This window comes from Trichechus manatus, unplaced genomic scaffold (genome assembly GCF_000243295.1).
Source record: "Trichechus manatus latirostris isolate Lorelei unplaced genomic scaffold, TriManLat1.0 scaffold00061, whole genome shotgun sequence".
Taxonomy (NCBI): Eukaryota; Metazoa; Chordata; class Mammalia; order Sirenia; family Trichechidae; genus Trichechus; species Trichechus manatus.
In genome coordinates this window covers 13483369-13502390 of record NW_004443997.1, presented here as the reverse complement: position 1 = coordinate 13502390, position 19022 = coordinate 13483369, and the positions used below count along the sequence as shown (strand labels likewise).

The 19022-nt window shown below is 42.9% G+C and overlaps 2 protein-coding genes across 2 annotated transcripts in view; one reads left to right on the top strand and one right to left on the bottom strand.

The window, feature by feature from the left end:
* Positions 1-13096, bottom strand: part of BRAP (BRCA1 associated protein) — a 40734-nt gene extending 27638 nt beyond the window's left edge. The window contains exons 1-5 of the mRNA XM_004379073.2: positions 12834-13096; positions 11474-11635; positions 10587-10785; positions 9212-9401; positions 3788-3901 (exon numbers count right to left, since the gene is read on the bottom strand). Coding sequence (XP_004379130.1) covers positions 3788-3901; positions 9212-9401; positions 10587-10785; positions 11474-11635; positions 12834-12915 — 747 coding nt within the window. The 5' untranslated portion in view covers positions 12916-13096. The remainder of the gene's footprint in view (positions 1-3787; positions 3902-9211; positions 9402-10586; positions 10786-11473; positions 11636-12833) is intronic.
* Position 13097: 1 nt separating this feature from the next.
* ACAD10 (acyl-CoA dehydrogenase family member 10) overlaps positions 13098-19022 on the top strand; it is a 53590-nt gene continuing 47665 nt past the window's right edge. Inside the window, exons 1-2 of the mRNA XM_004379072.2 lie at positions 13098-13194; positions 17784-17983. Coding sequence (XP_004379129.1) covers positions 17797-17983 — 187 coding nt within the window. The 5' untranslated portion in view covers positions 13098-13194; positions 17784-17796. The remainder of the gene's footprint in view (positions 13195-17783; positions 17984-19022) is intronic.

The window sequence follows — 19022 nt, the reverse complement described above, 5'->3', positions numbered from 1 at the left end:
ATTAATAGAAAATTTCAGCAAAGTTATCAGGATACAAGATAAACATACAAAAATCAGTTGGATTCCTCTACATCAACAAAGAGAAATTCAAAGAGGAAATCACCAAATCAATACCATTTACAAAAGCCCCCAAGAAGATAAAATACTTAGGAATAAATCTAACCAGAGACATAAAAGACCTATACAAAGAAAACTACAAGATGCTACTGCAAGAAACCAAAAGGGACCTACAGAAGTGGAAAAACATACCTTGCTCATGGATAGGGAGACTCAACATGGTGAAAATGTCAATTCTACCCCAAGCAATCTACAGATACAATGCAATCCCAATCCAAATTCCAATGACATTTTTTAATGAGATGGAGAAACAAATCACCAACTTCATATGGAAAGGGAAGAGGCCCCAGGTAAGTAAAGCATTACTCAAGAAGAAGAACAAAGTGCGAGGCCTCACACTACCTGATTTTAGAACCTATTATACTGCCACAGTAGTCAAAACAGCCTGGTACTGGTACGACAACAGATACACAGACCAACGGAACAGAACTGACAATCCAGACATAAATTAATCCACCTATGAGCAGCTGATGTTTGACAAAGGCCCAAAGTCCGTTAATTGGGGAACAAGACAGTCTCTTTAACAGATGGTCCTGGCAAAACTGTATATCCATGTACAAAAACATGAAACAAAACCTGTACCTCACACCATGCACAAAAAATAACTCAAAATGGATCAAAGACCTAAATATAAAATCTAAAACAATAAAGATCATGGAAGAAAAAATAGAGACAACACTAGGAGCCCTAATACACAGCATAAACACAATATGAACCGTAAGTAACAATGCATAAGCACCAGAAGAGAGACTAGATAAACGGGAGCTCCTAAAAATCAAAAACTTAGGCTCATCAAAACACTTCACCGAAAGAGTCAAAAGACAACCTACAGAAGGAAAAAACCTCTGGCTATGACAAATCCGATCAGCATCTAATCTCTAAAATCTACAAGATACTGCAAAACCTCAACAACAAAAAGATAAATAACCCAATTAAAAAATGGGCAAAGGATATAAACAGGCACTTCACCAAAGAAGACATTTAGGCAGCTAACAGACACATGAGGAAATGCTCATGATCATTAGCCATTAAAGAACTGCAAATCGAAACTATAATGAGATACCATCTCACCCCAACAAGGCTAGCATTAATCCAAAAAACACAAAACAATAAATGTTGGAGAGGTTGTGGAGGGACTGGAACACTTATACACTGCTGGTGGGAATGTAAAATGGTACAACCACTTTGGAAATCGATTTGGCGCTTCCTTAAAAAGCTAGAAATACTGGGGTCTTAAAAGCCTGTAAGCAGCCATCTAAGACACTCCACTGGTCTCACCCCTTTGGGAGCAAGGGAGAATGAAGAGAACAAGAGACAAGGAAAAGATTATTCCAAAGGATTAATGGACCACAGCTACCACAGCCTCCACCAGACTGAGTTCAGTACAACCAGATGCTGCCTGGCTATCACCACTGACTACTCTGACCAGGATCACAACAGAGGGTTCTGGACAGAGCTGGAGAAGGATGTAGAACAAAATTCTAACACACACAAAAAAGACCAGATTTACTGGCCTAAAGGAGACTGGAGAAACCCGAGAGTATGGCCCCCAGACACCCTTTTGCTCAGTGGTGAAGTCACTTCCAAGGTTCACCATTCAGCCAGGGATTGCACAGCCCCATAAAACAAAACGAGACTAATGAGGCACAGCAGTCCAGGGACAAGGGCTAGAAGGCAGAAGTGGACAGGAAAGCTGGTGATAGGGAACCCAAGGTTGAGTAAGGACAGTGTTGATGTGTTCTGAGGTCGTTAACCATTGTCATACGGCAACATGTGTACTAACTGTTTAATGAGAAACTATTTTGATCTGTAAACCTTCACCTAACGTGAGAACAGCAGCACAATTTAAAGAGCGTAGTCGATGTCTCTGAACTGTGCATGTAGAAATTTTTGAAATGGCGTATCTTTGGCTACGTGCATTTTCACCAAAAAAAAAGGTCACGAAGGGAGAGGGTTGACATGTCGTGGGGTTGTTACCAATGTCAGAAAACAAAATGTGTACTACTATTTAATGAGAAACTATTTGTCCTGTAAACCTTCACCTGAAGTACAATTAAAAAAAAAAAAAGCTAGAAATAGAAGTACCATATGATCCAGCAATCCCGCTTCCTAGAGAAATAAGAGGTGTCACACGAATAGATATACGCACACCCATGTTCACTGCAGCACTATTCACAACAGCAAAAAGATGGAAATAACTTAGGTGCCGGACAAATGGATAAATAATTTATGGTATATTCACACAATGGAATACTATGCAACGATAAAGAACAACGATGAATCTGCGAAGTATCTCACAACATGGATGAATCTGGAAGGCACTATGCTGAGTGAAATTCGTCAGTCGCAAAAGAACAAATATTGTATGAGACTGCTATTACAAGAACTCAAGAAATGCTTTAAGCATGGCAGAAAACATTCCTTGATGGTTATGAGGGTGGAGAGGGAGTGAGAGGGGTGTTCACTAAGTAGATAGTATGTAAGAATTATCTTAGGTAAAGGTAAGGACAACACACAATACAGGGGAAGTCAGCATGACTGGACTAAACCAAAAGCTAAGAAGTTTCCTGAATATAACCAGAGTAGCAGAGGCAGGGTCTGGGGACCATGGTTTCAGGGGACATCTAGGTCAACTGGCATAATAAAGTTTATTAAGAAAATGTTCTGCATCCCAATTTGGTGAGTGGCGTCTGGGGTCTTAAAAGCTAGCGAGCAGCCATCTAAGATACATTGATTGGTCCCAACCCACCTGGAGCAAAGGAGAATGAAGAACACCAAAGATATAAGGAAAACAGTAGCCCAAGAGACAGAAAAGGCCACATAAACCAGAAACTCCATCAACCTGAGACCAGAAGAACTAGGTGGTACCTGGCTACCACCAACGACCGCCCTGACAGGGAACACAACAGACAGTTCCTGATGGAGGAGAAAAGTGGGGTGCAGAATTCAAATTCTAGTAAAAAGACCAAATTTAATGGTCTGACTGAGACTGGGGGAACCCCAGAAGACATGGCCGCCAGACTCTCTGTTAGCTCAGAACTGAAACCATTCCCGAAGCCCACTCTCTTCAGACAAAGGTTAGACTGGACTATGGGACATAAAGTGATACTCGTGAAGAGACTGCTGCTTAGCTCAAGTAGATACATGAGATTAAATAGGCAGCTCCTGTCCAGAAGCAAGATGAGATGGCAAAAAGCGATAGGAGCTGGTTGAATGTACACAGGAAATCCAGGGTGGAAAGGAGGAGTGTGCTGTCAAAGTGTAGGGAGAGCAGCTAGGGTCACATAGCAATGTGTGTATAAATTTTTGTATGAGAAACTGACTTAAACTGTAAACTTTCACTTAAAGAACAATTAAAAAATGAGAGAAAATTCACGTAACATAAAATTCACCATTTAAAAGCATATAATTCAGCATTGTTTTTTAGTATGTTCACAAAGTTGTACAATCATCACCACTACCTCATTTTAGAACACTTCCATCATCCCAAAAATGAATCCCATACTGTCAGTAGTAACTCCCCATTTCCTGGTCCCCGGGAAACCACTAATCTACTTTTTGTCTCCATGGATTGGCCTATTCTGGACTTTTCCACAGATAATACTATAACACTCAATTTTATACCATTCTGATATGTTTACATCAAATATAAAAAGTCATTCACACTTACATCTTCAGATTTCAGCACTTCAGCCCTCTCCACGTAGACCAGCTGGCAAACATCGTCTTCTATTGAGTTAAACTGGCGACCATTGCATGCCATATAAAAACTATCTGCATCAGCCTATGTACATCAACGAGGAAAAGAAAAAAATAATTTAAGAGAGATATCCTCAAAACTAACTTGCTTCATATTCAAGTTGTATGGCTTCAGTTACTCTTCATCAGCTTTTTCAATTTATATTTAGGAGAGAAAGCAATTGCCAAAAGAACATCTACAGAAGCAGGTTCACTAGCTGACTGAACTCTGCAGGTCAATAGCCTACATCCCCCAAGGCTTCCTGGGCTATGGAGTTTTTCACTTGAATTGGCAGGAGGCACTGAAGTGTGATAAGCTGACGGCTAGTACAATTCTAATATTCAACCAGCACCGGTCAACATTTCCCTTGATATCAGTTTTTTGTCTTTAGTCAGCACTTTCATAGCAGCTGAAAAGTAAACACTCATTTTTGCAAAGCTTGGAACCAAATCATAACTGACAACTGTTGCAGAAAGGCTCTTTTACCAAAAAAATAAAACACTGAGGGAAAAAAAGGCTCTTTTACAAAATGTCAGCATTGTTGTCAAGAAAAAATAAAGGACCAGTGAAACAGGCATGGAGTGAAAAACTAACTTGGTCCCTTCAATAAACCAAATAATAATAACAATACTATATGACAGCCAGATAAGGATCCTATCAGGAGGTTTTAAGCAACAACCTAGTGTCTGATACCGAAAAGTAAAACTTTCAGCCAAGTTGTGTAGATAGGTTGGTAGGATCAAAGCACACAACTTGCTGTGTTTGAGCTAATGCCTGTGAACCTGTCTGGCTCCCTAGCAGTGGAAGACAGACGGAATAAGGGGCAACAGCTACTGCGAGGTAAAGCTGCAAAGGTGTGTGTGCGTTTGTGAATATGAACACAGGTAATTCAAACCTTCTAGGTTAGCCTCAGTAGGAAGCAAGAAAGAGATGGTTCCAGTTTTTAAGCTCCACATTTCAGAAGCAGCTGGGAGGCCAAGGTTTGTCTGGATTTCACTCCCACACAGGCATTAGCTCAAACACAGGAAGTTGTGCGCTTTGGCCCTACCAACCTATCTATACAACCTGACTTGCGGGGGAGGGGTGTGGTTCTGCAAAAGAAAATGCTGCATTACCAATCACTAGGAAGAGATCCAGGCGGTACCAGACAAAAATAGTCCCACTTTTCTACCATCCTAGGGCTTCTGAATCTTACAGGCTCTGGAAGTTTCTCAGCAGCTTTTAATTCCACTTTGATGATGTAATTCAAATGTGGATTCTTGATTATTTACGCTTTCTTAATATGACCAAGTGAGCTATGCAGCTGAAGAAGGAAGACCAATTCTGAACGTAACTTGGGTGAGGAGTGGGGAGGGTCTGTCCTTCCAGAAACAATCTGTGTATCGGGTACAGTGCATTTTAACTTCATCTAAATGTTAAAAGCTAGTTGTCATATAATAACTTTCTTTAGTACAAAAAAGAAGCAACTTAAAATGGCTCCCCACATTTTTCAAGGGCAATGACTTTTTCTCGAAATGCTTCTAGCTGACTTAGCAGCACAGTGAGCAAACGGATTCACGGTCTGAGGGGACCAACTGCCTGGATGTGAGGGCCAGTTCTTCAGGGCCCGCTGTGGTGGCTGAAGAAAAGGCCAATCCCTCCTCAGACTCTCCAGCTCTGTAAATGCTCGCTAAGCGCCCAGGCCTCCTCAGAGGAAGGGACAAGGTTCATCACACAAGGCATGTGATGACGCCCACTCAACACCCAGACACTTTAGTCCTTTCTCGGGAGGCCTGTTTATTGCTACCAAAGATATATGTTTTCAAAACAAGAACATGAACAGCTGAGATTCCCCAATTTGAACACATTGATTTCTTCTTTAAACTTCTTGGTATTGGAAACTTAGCTTCATTTGTTCAAATATCCACTGGGCACCCAGTGTGTGCCAGGCACTGTGTTATGCACCAAGAAGAGAGTAAGGAACAAATTACACAAAATTACAAAAGCCTGAAGCTAACAGCAAAAAACACAGAATAAACAATTCTTCTATTTAAAATGTTTGTGTCTTGTAGAGCCAAAAATTTAAAGAAACACAGCTGCTGTGGTTGTTTTTTTTTTCCTAGTCCCTTTCTTTGTTCTTTTTTCAGAAAAAATTGAGAAAAGGAGAAAATTCCATTGTGATCCAGGTTCCCTCTGTCACAGTGACCAACTATAGTGAGAAGTTATTTTATTTCTCAAGAGGTATCTCCTAACCTGTCCACGGCATGCCAGTGAAAAGGAGCCACAATACTCACTTGAGAAGTTACTTGTCATTTTTTGTCCCGATGAACAAGAGTGAAACCTGTGAGAGCTGGAACTCAACGGGACAGCCATGTTTTTCCCTCTCTGACAGAGTGTAGTCTTACCACTTTTCTATTGTACATTTTAGTGGAAAATATTTGAATTTTCTTTCTCTGATGTTTCCACCTTACCAGATTCCAGCTTTCACAGGTTTACTGTACTGAACCTCCCTGATATCATGTGTCCTGATGAATTACAAATTCTGTACTCAAAGACCAAGTTTTCTAAAGGTCACAGAACAACTTTGTAACCACATCTGTTTCTAAGATCTCAAGCATAAACCTAAGGCCAAAAGAAATCCAAAAGATTATAAAAGATATAGAGAAGGCATATAAGTTCTTACAAAAAATTCTCTGGTGAGAAGAAGAATATGGTTAGCAGCCCAGGCTATGAAGTCAGGCTGCCTAAGCTTGAATCCCAGCTCTGACACATTAGCTCTGTACCTTTGGGCAAGTGACTGAACTTATCTGTGCCACAGTTTCCTCAATCGTAAACTAGGAATTAACTACACCTACCTCATGGCATTGGCGAGAGATAATACACAAAAAGCAGTTAGCACAGGACAGGGCCTGACATCTAGTCAGTGCTCAGCAATTAGGAGCTATGGAGTCTATTCTCATTAGGGCTCATTATTAATTGAACAACTTGAAGTCTTATACCAAGTCTTATCAGACCTGAGAAACTCCTTCAGAGGATGGGCCTCAGACCCTAATAACCAAATGTAGTAGTAAACAATAATACAACCCACAATCCAAGGTCAAGGGTTCTATCCTCACTGGGAAGAGCATGCACCAAGCTGTTTCAAAGACTCAGACAACTTTTGTCAACTTTAGCAACCTGCACTTGGTCAAAATCAGGGTTGGAAAGAACATGCAGATGGACAAAGAAAATCCATTAACAGTGAAAACAAAATATCCACAGTATTATCTGTACATTATGAAGGGCAGCATTTGCTACAGGTAAGTTTGTGGCTTTCTTAAACTTTTTAAAAAATCTAAGACAATTTAAAAAGTCTAATAGGGTGTTAAACATGTTTTTCCCAATCTATTAATGAGACTTTGCCCGTGTGTCACGTGATCTTATTAAGTAAAAACGATTGCTCAAGTGTTGCTGTTACCCAGCATCTTGGAAACAGTGCCTCTTCCCTTCCCACACCTTCATCCCACTCGTACTAGGACACAAGTATGTCCTAGGGATTAAAAGGGAGGGCTCACATTCCAGCTCAGCCCTTATTTCTAGCTGTGTGTCCCTGAGCAAATGACTCATTTCTCTCTGCAGTCTGTTTCCTCATCTCTAAAACAGAGATAAGAACAGTATCTGTCTACCTCATAGGGTCGCTGAGGATTAAATGAGATAATTCATGTGAAGCATTAGCGCTGTGAGTGGTATAGCACAAACCAAATCAAAAAACCAAACAGGTTGCCATCAAGTCGATTCCGACTTACAGTGACCCTACGGGACAGAGCAGAACCACCTGATGGGGTTTCCAAGGCTGTAATCTCTACATGAGCAGGCTGACACATCTTTCTCTCACAGAGCAGCTGGTGAGTTTGAACCACTGACCATTTGGTTAGCAGCTAAATGCTTAACAACTCAAGCAGTCAATAAAGGTTAGATATGATCATCGTCTTTATTATTACACATGTGACCACACTTTAAAAGGTTTAAGGCACCACTTGCCCATTATTTGCAAAGTTACTCAGTGCCCTTGAAAGGCCCTCTGACAGTCAGTTTTTCAGTTGTGTTTCTGTTTTCCACGTCAAGTTGTGAAGTCTAAGTCTACAGGGCAGTTGAAAGCCATGTTTAAATGCTTCTCTCCATGGTGGGGTACTTTATAAAGGTTAAAGATATAACAACAGGGAACACAGAGTTTCATACTAAGGGTCTTCTCCCTGGGGCCTACAGAACAGGCAGAGATAGAATCCAACTCTCCCTTCTCTTAGCTTCCGCCCCATGGCCAGTGAATGGCTGCTATGCTGTCCGCTCTCGATTTTTGTAAAGAGGAAGGAGGAGGGAGCAAGTATAACTTTGAGTCATATGCTCCCTCTTACCCACAAGTCTTAGGCAACCAGTCAGAGAGGCCATGGCTAATGGTTCTGAAGGCATACCCAGTCAATCAGCAACTTGGAACTACTTATCTGGGACAAATTCAGAAAGGTTGTTTTGAATGAGGTAAGACAGAAGTAATTTTTGACAAAGCTGTATTTCAAAACCTAATGAAATTTCAATAGAAAAATACAATAGGCTATTTAAAAAAACAAACAAACTGAAATCTAAAGATTGAGGAGCTCCTTAATCACTTGGATTATTCCTAAAACATACCTCATTTTTATATTCATATGAAATCATACAAACGTATAAAAATGAGTATGCAAACCCAAAATACCTTTCTAATAGCTTTCTAACTGAGGCTCGTGGAAAGTGCCGCTTAGTGCAACAAATGAACTGAGTGGATGGCAAAATCTTCCTACTTCCAAAGCATGTTATCATGCACAAGCACTGTTAACAACTGAAAATATCACCACTCTTTCAGTGTTTCTGTCTATTAGAGGGATTTCCAATCAGGACTCTAAAGCATATTTAATACTCCAAGGAATGTCACACAATCCCTCTGGTCCACCATTAAAAAAAAAAAAAAAAAAACAGATTCTATTTCTAAAATGTACCAAAGAGCACCTTTTAGAAAGAGAGTGAAAGAAACAGGGCACAGTGTTATATTGGCAAATAATATGGTATCAACTTCAAAAAACTTGGGAATGAGTGTTCTCCTAGAATAGTTACTACTAAGTAAAACAAACAAAAAACTAGATTTCACACCCAATCCTATTTATAAAAAAGCATGGATATGATTAGAACTATGACTCTGCTAAAGAATTTAGAAATACACCTACAGTTACAATACCCTAGAAGGCATATATGTCCAGGATCTTAAGTGCAAAACGTTGTAAATCACACACAGCTATTATTACAGTTTCAAAAACAGTTTCAAAAACAGTTTCTGTGGCAAAGAGATTTTTAAAATCTTACAACTTTTACCTGTGCACTAAACTTTATCAGCACCATATATTGGTTTGGAGTAGAGTCTCGGATGATTTTCATTTGTTCAATTACTTCATTAAATGGGGCGACAAACTTCATAAGGTCATGACTGGTCATTGTAGCAGGGACCGTGAGAATACACAGCATGGCACTGCGCCTCACATCTTCTTTTAACGAGGTCATCTTACTAATAAGACAATAATTAGACTGTCTTGAATAGATGAGGCATGGTTAGTTCAGACAACACTAATCAGACAACTTTTATGCCGAAGAAAATAAAACGTGTAATACTTCACAAGTTAACTTAAACAGCTTGTTATTTTACTCCAAAATACACGCTAGAAGGGTAAATGCAGAATCCCTTAAACATATCTGCAATGGAGTTTGCAGTAAGTTTTAAAATGCTCTACTTTACACGCCCCTACCCCCCCGCCATTAGAATTTTTAACCCTCAGTTTAAAAGGCTTGCTATAGTTATAAATCCGCATTAGGAAAATGCTCATTGGTTTGTTTTTCTCATTAGTTTCTTTTTTTTTAATTGTGGGGAAAAAATATATATACGTACATCACAAAAGATTCCCATTTCTACCACTTTCTCATTAGATTTTCATTAGCCAATGTAGAGGCACAACTCTAGCTACAGACTTCCCTTAAAGGGTCTAAAAACAAGCTCTACATATAGGAAAGAGAAGTCTAATCCATGAGGCTGTGACTCTGAAGATACAGAAAGTGTTGCTTGGTTGTAATACACGAAATAGAGTGGAAAGAAAAACCTCCCACTTCAACAGCTGTGATCCAAAACGGCAACCTGAGTATTTGCTGTTTTCCCAGTGGGGACCTGGCCAACAAGCTCTGGCAAGAACAGCCTTTAAGAGATTAGCCACCAATTATGCAAAGAGCTGATGGTCCCACTTGCAAATTATTTAGACAAACATTTCCTTTCCTGCAACCTCCAGCAACCTTTGTTGGGACCATAGAAAGGTGATGAAATTGTGACTGATTAACTGACTTGTTTGCAGCTTCTTTAGTAAAGATTTGGTGGGAATATAAGACTACAATGATGCTATGGATCATCTATACTTTTTCTTTTTTATCATCGATTCCCCAATCACCTTCCCTGCCCACCTGCTAAGGGAGTACTTTCTTTGATGCTTTCTTCAGTGTATGTACACATTTTTCTTTCATAAGGGGAAGCTCTGGCCCAATCCTTAAGATTAACCAAACACAAAATATCTAAGACTTCTCTTACAACACGTGAAAGTATTACCCTTTTGAAGCTTAAAATATCCACTTCCTTTCAGGGCAAGAGACTTTTTCTCTTTCCTGTGTCAAAAAATAGACCAACCCAAAAGGAAATCAAGGTTTTTCTTACTTCGTCTTGTATAGATGCATAATACCATGAACTATTTCAACTGATGGGTTTCCACTGAAGAATGAAATCTGGTCTGGAAGCTGTTTAGACGGAGAATCAGGAGCAGCATTTACGCATTCCTTACTTTGATCTCTACTTCTCCGTGCAGTGGGGGATGCTTCTGAAGACTTTCCTTCTTCCATTGTAGCTTTTAGCTCATCTTTCACAAATCAAAAATTAGCAGATTATAAACTGAGAGGAAATATGCTGAAGGATTCTACCCAGGTTAAAATTTCAAGCCAGGAGGAAAAACTTTGACAAAAAAATTGCAATGTACCACACTAAGAACTGTATTCACAGAACAGCTGAGTGTGGGGGTATCGCAACTTGAAATATCTGTTTGCCCTGTAAAAATCTCAGTAACACCCTCAGAAACCTTAGGATGCCTCTTACATTTTGCAGTACGATAACACAAGCAGGTGTCTTCCGTCATGAACTCCTAAATGAGATGAACACTCGAGGCTAATTAGGCCCGAAAACTAAACCTACCAGTTCTGACCATCTCCATGCCGGAAATGCAGTATACATCCACTTTCCTGGATGGAAAAAGCTGGTAGAACGGGGGAGGTAACAACGTGCATATCTAGAGTCACTTCATGATCTGCCACTGACCTATGTGGTAAGTAGCTCTTCCCAATGAAAAGAGTTGGCAACCCAGCTTGTTGGTACTAGTTTAGAAGAAATAATTGGAGAAGCTGAAATGTGGTTTGACAACCTCACGTAAGGCACACAGGCAGTGAAAGATAAAAGTATGCTAAAGGTCAAAATCATGGGCTCACTGAACAACATGTATAAAACAGGCAACTAGGGGCTCATTACAAAAGAGTCCAGGGTTTTAGAAAGCATACCTGGGTCGGACTTCATGGTCTCAATGATCATATCTGTCATTTCTCGATGACCAAGATGCTGATGTATGATTGCTGCTTTCTCCCCTGGTGACTTCCCTTCTAAAGAGGCTACAGCTGAAGCTAGTGTCTTCATTTTGATCTCCTCGTCAGACATTTCCCCGGCTAAAGAACACATAAATGATTAATACCTGATAAAACAAACTCCTCTACATTTCCAAAGGAGATAGGAGACATGGATAGGTATCTCTCTTCTCTCTGCTGACCTCCCCTAAGACTGACCCATATAGGTGTCAATATGTGGCTAATGTCAATTTATTTCACTTTCAGAACTCAGAGATCCTTTTTGGCCTTTGGGAGGTGTTCCTAGCCCAAATCACATTCAATCTTCAATGTGCATCTCCAGAGTCTTCAATGACACTGTCTCTATTTGTCCCAGCTCCCCTCCCCAAACCAACCGGGTGAAATCCCTGCGTAACAGTTCTCCAAATGGCTTCTCTTTCCTCCCCGGCACTTATCACAGCTATAATTCTATATCTATTTGCTAAACATTCAATTCATCTGTCTCCCGCACTGAACTGCTGGTGCCATTAGGACAGGGACCACGTCTGACTCTGCACTCAACTAAAGCTCCAGCACCGGCACTCAATAAATATTTCTTGAATGACCGTTAGATAATTATTTGAGATCCAAGGAACAGAGTCATAGCTGCACCCCTCACTAACGAGGCTGTGTGGCTGGTGAGGAGCTCAGGCTCTCAAGTCCAGCTCCCTGAGTTAGAATCCCAGTTTCACCACTAATCTTGGGGAAGTCATTTAACCACTGGGACTGTTTCCCAATTTGTAAAAAGGGTATACCACCCATCTACCTCATACGGTTGTCGTAAAGATAATTAGAACATTCTCACAAGGTGTTTAGTACACTGCTAGGATATAGAAGGTGCCCAAATTTTAGTTGTAATAATCACTACTGCTACAGGGCGCCTAAATAGGTATGCTTCCAAAGAGGAACAATTTAACGAAACCAGAGACCGTCAGCAACTCCGGGGATCCGGTTTCTGCCTTCAAGAGCCCAGAGGAGGGCAAATGAGACAAACAATTACACCACTCGACTCTAACCCAGGCAGAGGCAGTCGCGTCAAGTATAAACAGAGTGCCCGTGGGAAGGCAGAAGAAGGGAGGATCCAGGAAAGATTTCCCAGAGATAACATCTGGGATGGGATGAGAGAATCCCACCCACTTCTCAGCTTCTTCCTGAGACAAACACCCTCGCCGCAGCCTTTGCCCGGGTCCGCGCTTTGGAAGGGCGATCACTCGGGCTCAGGAGCGAGATACAGGGAAGGCGTCGAGGCTGGGGGACTCACCGGCGGCGCTGAAGCCGAAGCCGGCGGGGATGGGCGAGTGTTCCGCGAGCTCCAGTCGGATGACAACCAATGACACACTCATAGGGCAGGTGCTGGCCGGTGCGGGCCCCGGCGGGCTCAGGTGGGGCTGAGAGACGAGCCGAGAGGCCGAGTGGTCCGGGGCCGGCAGCGCCGCCACCGCCGCCACCGCCTCAGCGCCACCGCCGCCGAAGCAGCAGCACCTAGTTCCTCGCGCGACCGTCGGAGCCAAAACAACCTCCACTTCCGCCTCCCGGCCGCCGTCTCTAACCCTTCGGGTCACGCACGCGCGCTCTCCGATCAGGCGGGACGGCGATCACGTGACCGGCGCGGCGGCGCTGAGGTGAGCTTGCGTTCCTCGGTAGGGTCGCTGAGGAGGTTGCAGAGCAGGGACGCCCAGGGGCTTCTGGGCGCTAGGCCTCTAGCAGGTCTAGCGGTGGGTTTGTGCCCAGGCGCGAGTTAACCTCTGCCTGCTGGAGAGGCCTCGCCCTCAGCCTGTCTGAGCTGGTGGCAAGACGGCCCCGGCTCCGAAACATCTCCGAGTGGTCCCAGGAGTCCGCGATGCAGAGCGCTCTTGCGTCCTTTGGCATGTTTGACACTTCACGCTAGCCCTAGGAAGGATTGCTTTGTTACAGCCCCGCTTAACATATAGGTATAGTGAGGTCTGGAGAGTTGAAGCCGCTTCTCTGGGGGCCCGTAGGGAGTGGGGACTCGATTGCCAGCTTTCTGAGGTGATGGGCCGTGGGCTGGTTAAGCGCACGTGCTGGAGACAGCCCTGGGTCCGGGTCCTGGCCCCATCACTTCGCTTCACAAATGTTTACTAGGAGCCAAGTCACCGTTGGGGCGCTGGGGACACATCGGTGACTAAGATAAACACAATTCCTGCCCTTATGGAGCCGACCTTCATCACCAGTTGTGTCACCTTCAACTAGTCATTGCGTAAAATTGGAGTATTCATTCACTGGTTGTTAGGGTGAAATGAAGTGCAGATAGACACTCAGGTTAGCTTTTACGTTAGCTTTTTTGAGGTTAAGCGTTCTTTCCAGTAAGTCAGACTGCCTTTTAGCATGTAGATATTGACAGCCACAGTCAATTTGTACATAGCACATACGTGTCAGGTTGCTGTACTAGGCATATTCTATGGCGGTATCCAAGCTTTGTCAGAGCATGTCTTGGACGTGTAGCTACTGGAACTGTATAATATGGCTGCAGGATATGTGTGTATAATTTGTGACTGCATCCTATAAAATACATTTCAGTACACACTGTATGTCAAGGTTTTTCCACCTTAGCACTGTTGACTTTGGGTCCAGGTAATTCTTTGTGGGGGAGTGTCCTATGCATTGTAGGATACTGAGCAGTAGCCCTGGCCTGACCCACTAGATGCCAGTAGCACCTCCCTCACAGTGGTGACAACCAAAAATGTCTCCTGGGGCCAAAACTGCCCTGGTTGAAAATCACTGGTTTATATGAAAGTGCATCTGCTACATGCCGTGTGTGTGCGTGTGCGTGTGTGCGCGCGCGCATACATGTATCACAAGACTTCTTGTGAACTTTTTGTAGTACATTACAGTAACAGATGATATTTAACAGTGTGCCAGATACTAACTTTAGTGCTTTACACACTTTATCTCATGTATTGGTAACAACTTTTTGAGACAAATACTATAATTATCTCCATTTTACAGAGGAGGAACCTGAGGTTTAAAGAAAGAGTAACTTGCCCAAGATTTCACAGCTAGTAAGTGGCAGAGCTAGAATTTGAAGCCAGGCAATCTGATTCAAGAGCCAACTCTCTATCTCTTTACTAAACCACCCCTTTAATATATGACAGCCATCCTGTGTGTGTGTGTGTGTTTATGAAAGTGTACCTTAGGTGGCAAATCTACATTATCACTGCAATCTTATTATTCTAAGAGGCAGGAAGAAGACGTATCTTTAGGGTAACTAGGGACAATGCCAGTGCAGAGAACTGGAATTGTGAGCCAGAGATGGGCAAGTGTAACAACGGTGTGGAGGCGGTGTCTGACCTCCTTCAACCCCACGAGGGGGAAGGAGAAGCAAGATCAACAGCACAAGTCTGATTCTTATGAAGTAGAGGTCAGACACGCCTCCTCTGTCTGCCATCTTTACCAATTCTGACACCAACTATCCCTTCTACAGCACTCTACTGGGTTCAATAATTCATTGCAATGGCCATACAGAACTAACAGACCACACTCACAATTATGGAGTTTATTTGGGAAGTAACAGTTACAGTTCAGGCTCAAGAACACTCAGGATACAGTTCTTCCATTAGGTTAGCCTCTTCTCAGCTATACTTGAAGGCACACCTCTCCCTGGCCCTCAGTCTCGCGCAAAGTCACTCAGCTTTCTCTCTCCGTGGGCCAGGAAGCCCCTCGTGCCATCTCTCCTTCCTTGATGGTGGGCTCTTCCTCTCTGTTCTGGAATTGGCTCTCTTTTAAAGCAAAACTGACCAATCCCCTTTGTAGGCCACAATTACCCTATCACACAATCCCACCCAATCAGCTGGGTGGGAGTTACAAGACTATGGCTAAAAGGGCCACACAAAAGTAATCAATCAGTAATTAATCCCACCGCAGCACGTTAGGCCTGTTAGAATTCTTTGTGGCTGCCAACTATATGTCTGTACTCTGCTTTCTTCTATTTTCTGTTCACCCAGTTTATTCATCCTTTTAACACATATTTATTCTGAACTCCTGCTACGAGCCCAGGCCTTGTGCTAGACCCTAGGGGATGGATGGATACAGAGATGAGTAAGACATTCTCCTTGCCTTAAGGAGCTCACAATTATAGGAGCATACAGGCATGAAAATAGTTACTGTGTCATGGGTAAGTGCTCTGCTGGAAGTGTGGAGAAGAAGCAACAGGAGTGAAAAAAAGGAGTGATAAGGTAGCTCTGGTCACACAACAGTTAAGCACTTGGCTGCTAACCGAAAGATCAACAGTTCGAACCCACCAGCAGTTCTCCAGGAGAAGAGACCTGGTAATCTGCTCTTGTAAAGACTGCAGCCTAGGAAACTCTCTGGGGCAGTCCTACTCTGTCCTCTAGGGTTGCTATGAGTTGGAATTTACTCGATGCTGGCTTAATTATCTAGTACTGCTGTAATAGAAATATCATAAGTGGGTGGATTTAAGAAATAGAAATTTATTCTGTCATAGTTGAGGAGGCTAGAAGTCTGGATTCAGGCCACCAGCTCTAGGGAAAGGCTTTCTTTCTCTGTCAGCTCTGAGGTCCTTTCTCCTTTCAACATCTGTGGTCCCAGCATCCCTTGGAGGTCTCCATGTATCTTGGCGTCAGTCTTCCCCTGGGTCTAGGAGGTTCTCAGCACAGGAACTCTGGGTCCAAAGGACACGCTCTGCTCCTGGCTCTTCTTGCTTGGTGGTATTGAGGTTTCTCTCTCTGCTTGCTTCTCTTTCCTTTTATCTCTTATAAGATAAAGGATGTGACTCCAGTAAGGGTGTGACCTGAATAAGGGTGGTAAGGGTGGTGACTGGGGTAAGGGTGGTAAGGAGTCACCCTCTAGTAAGGCAGTGACTCAAGATACATCCCATCCTAATCCTGCCTCATTAACATAATGGACAGCTCACTCCCAAATGGGACCATAACCACAGGCATAGAAGCTAGGATTTACAACACATCACAAAATGAGGATAAGTACATCAGATCACAAAATGGAGGACAGCTACAGAATACTGGGAATCATGGCCTAGCCAAGTTGACACATATTTTGGGGGGACACAATTCAATCCGTAACAATGGCACACAACAACAACAAGAGTCTGCCTGGAAAAAGGAAGAAAAGCCCCTACTGAGGAGGTAGAGCTGAGGCTGTGATGTAAGAATGACGCAAGTTCACCAGGCAGATGAAGCAGGGAGTGGAGTTCCAGTCAGTGGGCACAACAGATCTCAAGGCCTGGAGGTCTGAGAAATCACAGAATTTTCCTCTCTGAAGAGGGTGTTGGGAGGTGGCTGGGACAGAACTATCAAGTGTAGTTGGAAGGAATAAGCCAGCCACTTGAGAGAGCATTGCCCACTTGTCCATTCATAGGAGTCTGTGGAGGACAATGTCCTCGAGGAGGATTAAAGTCGGCCCTTCAGGTCCCGGAGACACTTTCATTGCTGTTAAGCCCTCACACAAAATGTGTTGATGCTTTTACGAGCCTGTAAATAAATTTGTCTTTCTATCATATACTTTGGCCTTAGCCTGGGAACATAAGGGAAACTGAAAATGCAAATCAACCTCTAAATTTTTTTAATTTCAAAATTTACTCCTAAATTCAGCAAAGTTCCAATTATGTGAGAAATGCATCATATAGTTTTGAAGATTTACTGCTTAAGATTCCTTTCTTTAGATTCTTATATAGTTTCTTGAGTCCCTATGGCACTGTAGTGACTCTTCCGTAAACTCGTGGAGCTTACTAACTTGTTTTGCTCCAAACTGTTTTTAGTAAGCTTTTTAACTATAGAATTCACATAAAAAGCATACAGATTTTCTTACCTACCTGTTTTTGCTCTATACTGTTTTTTAGTAAGTTTTTAAACTACAGAATTCACGTAAAAAGTGAAGAAAGAGTTGGGGGGAGGCTTGAGAAGAAGCAGGGGACCAGCTAGGGGGCTGCAGTGATGTGTAGCGAGATGATGGCAGTGAGAATGGAGAGAGGTAGATGGGGATTTTCAGGAGAAAGAACTGACAGGACAGAGTACCTGGAGGTGTCTCAGTTGAGGGTGGGCAAAGTCCAGGGGGAAGCCTAGTAGGAAGAAGGAGTAGGGGGAAGAGGCAAGATTTAGGTAACTTCTGGGTGGGGTTTGAGGTGTCCAGTGGGCACTGCTGAACTCCAGGAATAGGGGTCTCATCGGAAGCAGGAAATGCAAGCTGTAAGTTGTGCCTGTGCCTTCTTCTCACGCAGCCTCAGCCTCAGCATGTGCCTAAGGAGGCTCTTCCAGTCCTTACATCTCCAGGGGGCTTGGAGGGCAGCTTTCCTGAAGCACAGCCAGCGCAGACCCCGGGGAGTCCGTCGATGGACGCATTCTGGAGGTGGCATCTACAAGGCAGTGATTTTTGACATGGGTGGAGTTCTCATTCCTTCTCCAGGGAGAGTGGCTGCAGGTGAGCACTTCATTCTGTTTCCCTTTCTGGGACTGGGGTGGGGGTTGGGGAGCAGGGGGTGGTAAGGGGACAGAGGGAGTCCTTGGGTGGTACAAATGGTTAATGTGCTTGGCTGCTAACCAAAGGGTTGGAGGTTCCAGTCCACCCAGGGGTGCCTTGGAAGAAAGGCCTGGCAGTCTACTTCTGAAAAAATCAGCTATTGAAAAAACCCTATGGAGTACAGTTTTACTCTGATACACATGGAGTTGCCATGAGTTTGAATAGACTCCATGGCAACTGGGTTTTGGGTGTAAGGGGAGCAGAGAGGAACATTTGGGCAGCAGCATATCCCAGTGGGCAGTACTTTGGCTTTTGAATCAAATTCCAGGCACCACTTGGTGGTTGCGTGACTCAGTTTCCTCATCATTAAATTAGAGCTAATAATGCTACCTATCTCCTTGGGATTTTGTGAGAGTTTAATGAGATAAGCCATGGAAAACACTTGCTTAGCACAGTGAGTACTCAGCTCATCCTAAATTCTCATTAAATGATCAACTGCCACTGTTATTGTTGCTGTGATTAAAGTTTAACTAGCGCAAAAGAGAAAGAAGGAAACAAAAGACTCAGAAGAGACTAGTTTACAGGACAAATAGTGTACATGAACCATGGCCTCACCTACCCTGAGATCAGAACAACTAGATGGTGCCCAGCTACCACTACTAACTGTTCTAATCATCAATTGATGAACCCTGATAGAATAAGAGAAAAACTCCTTAAAAACAAAACAAAACAAAACACCAAAAAACCAGACCTACTGGGCTAGTTAAGACTGGAGGACTCCCGGATACTGTTGCCCTGAGATACTCTTCAAACGTTGAGCTGAAACTAACCCCTGAGGTCATCTTGTAGCTAAATAACAGATTGCCTTACAAAATAATATCACCTCTAAGTACTGTGCTCCTTTAAAATATCACCTATATGAGACCAAATGGTCAACAATTACTTTAAAACAAAGATAAGGATGTAAGGGGACAGTGAAACAAGATTAATGGAAACAGAA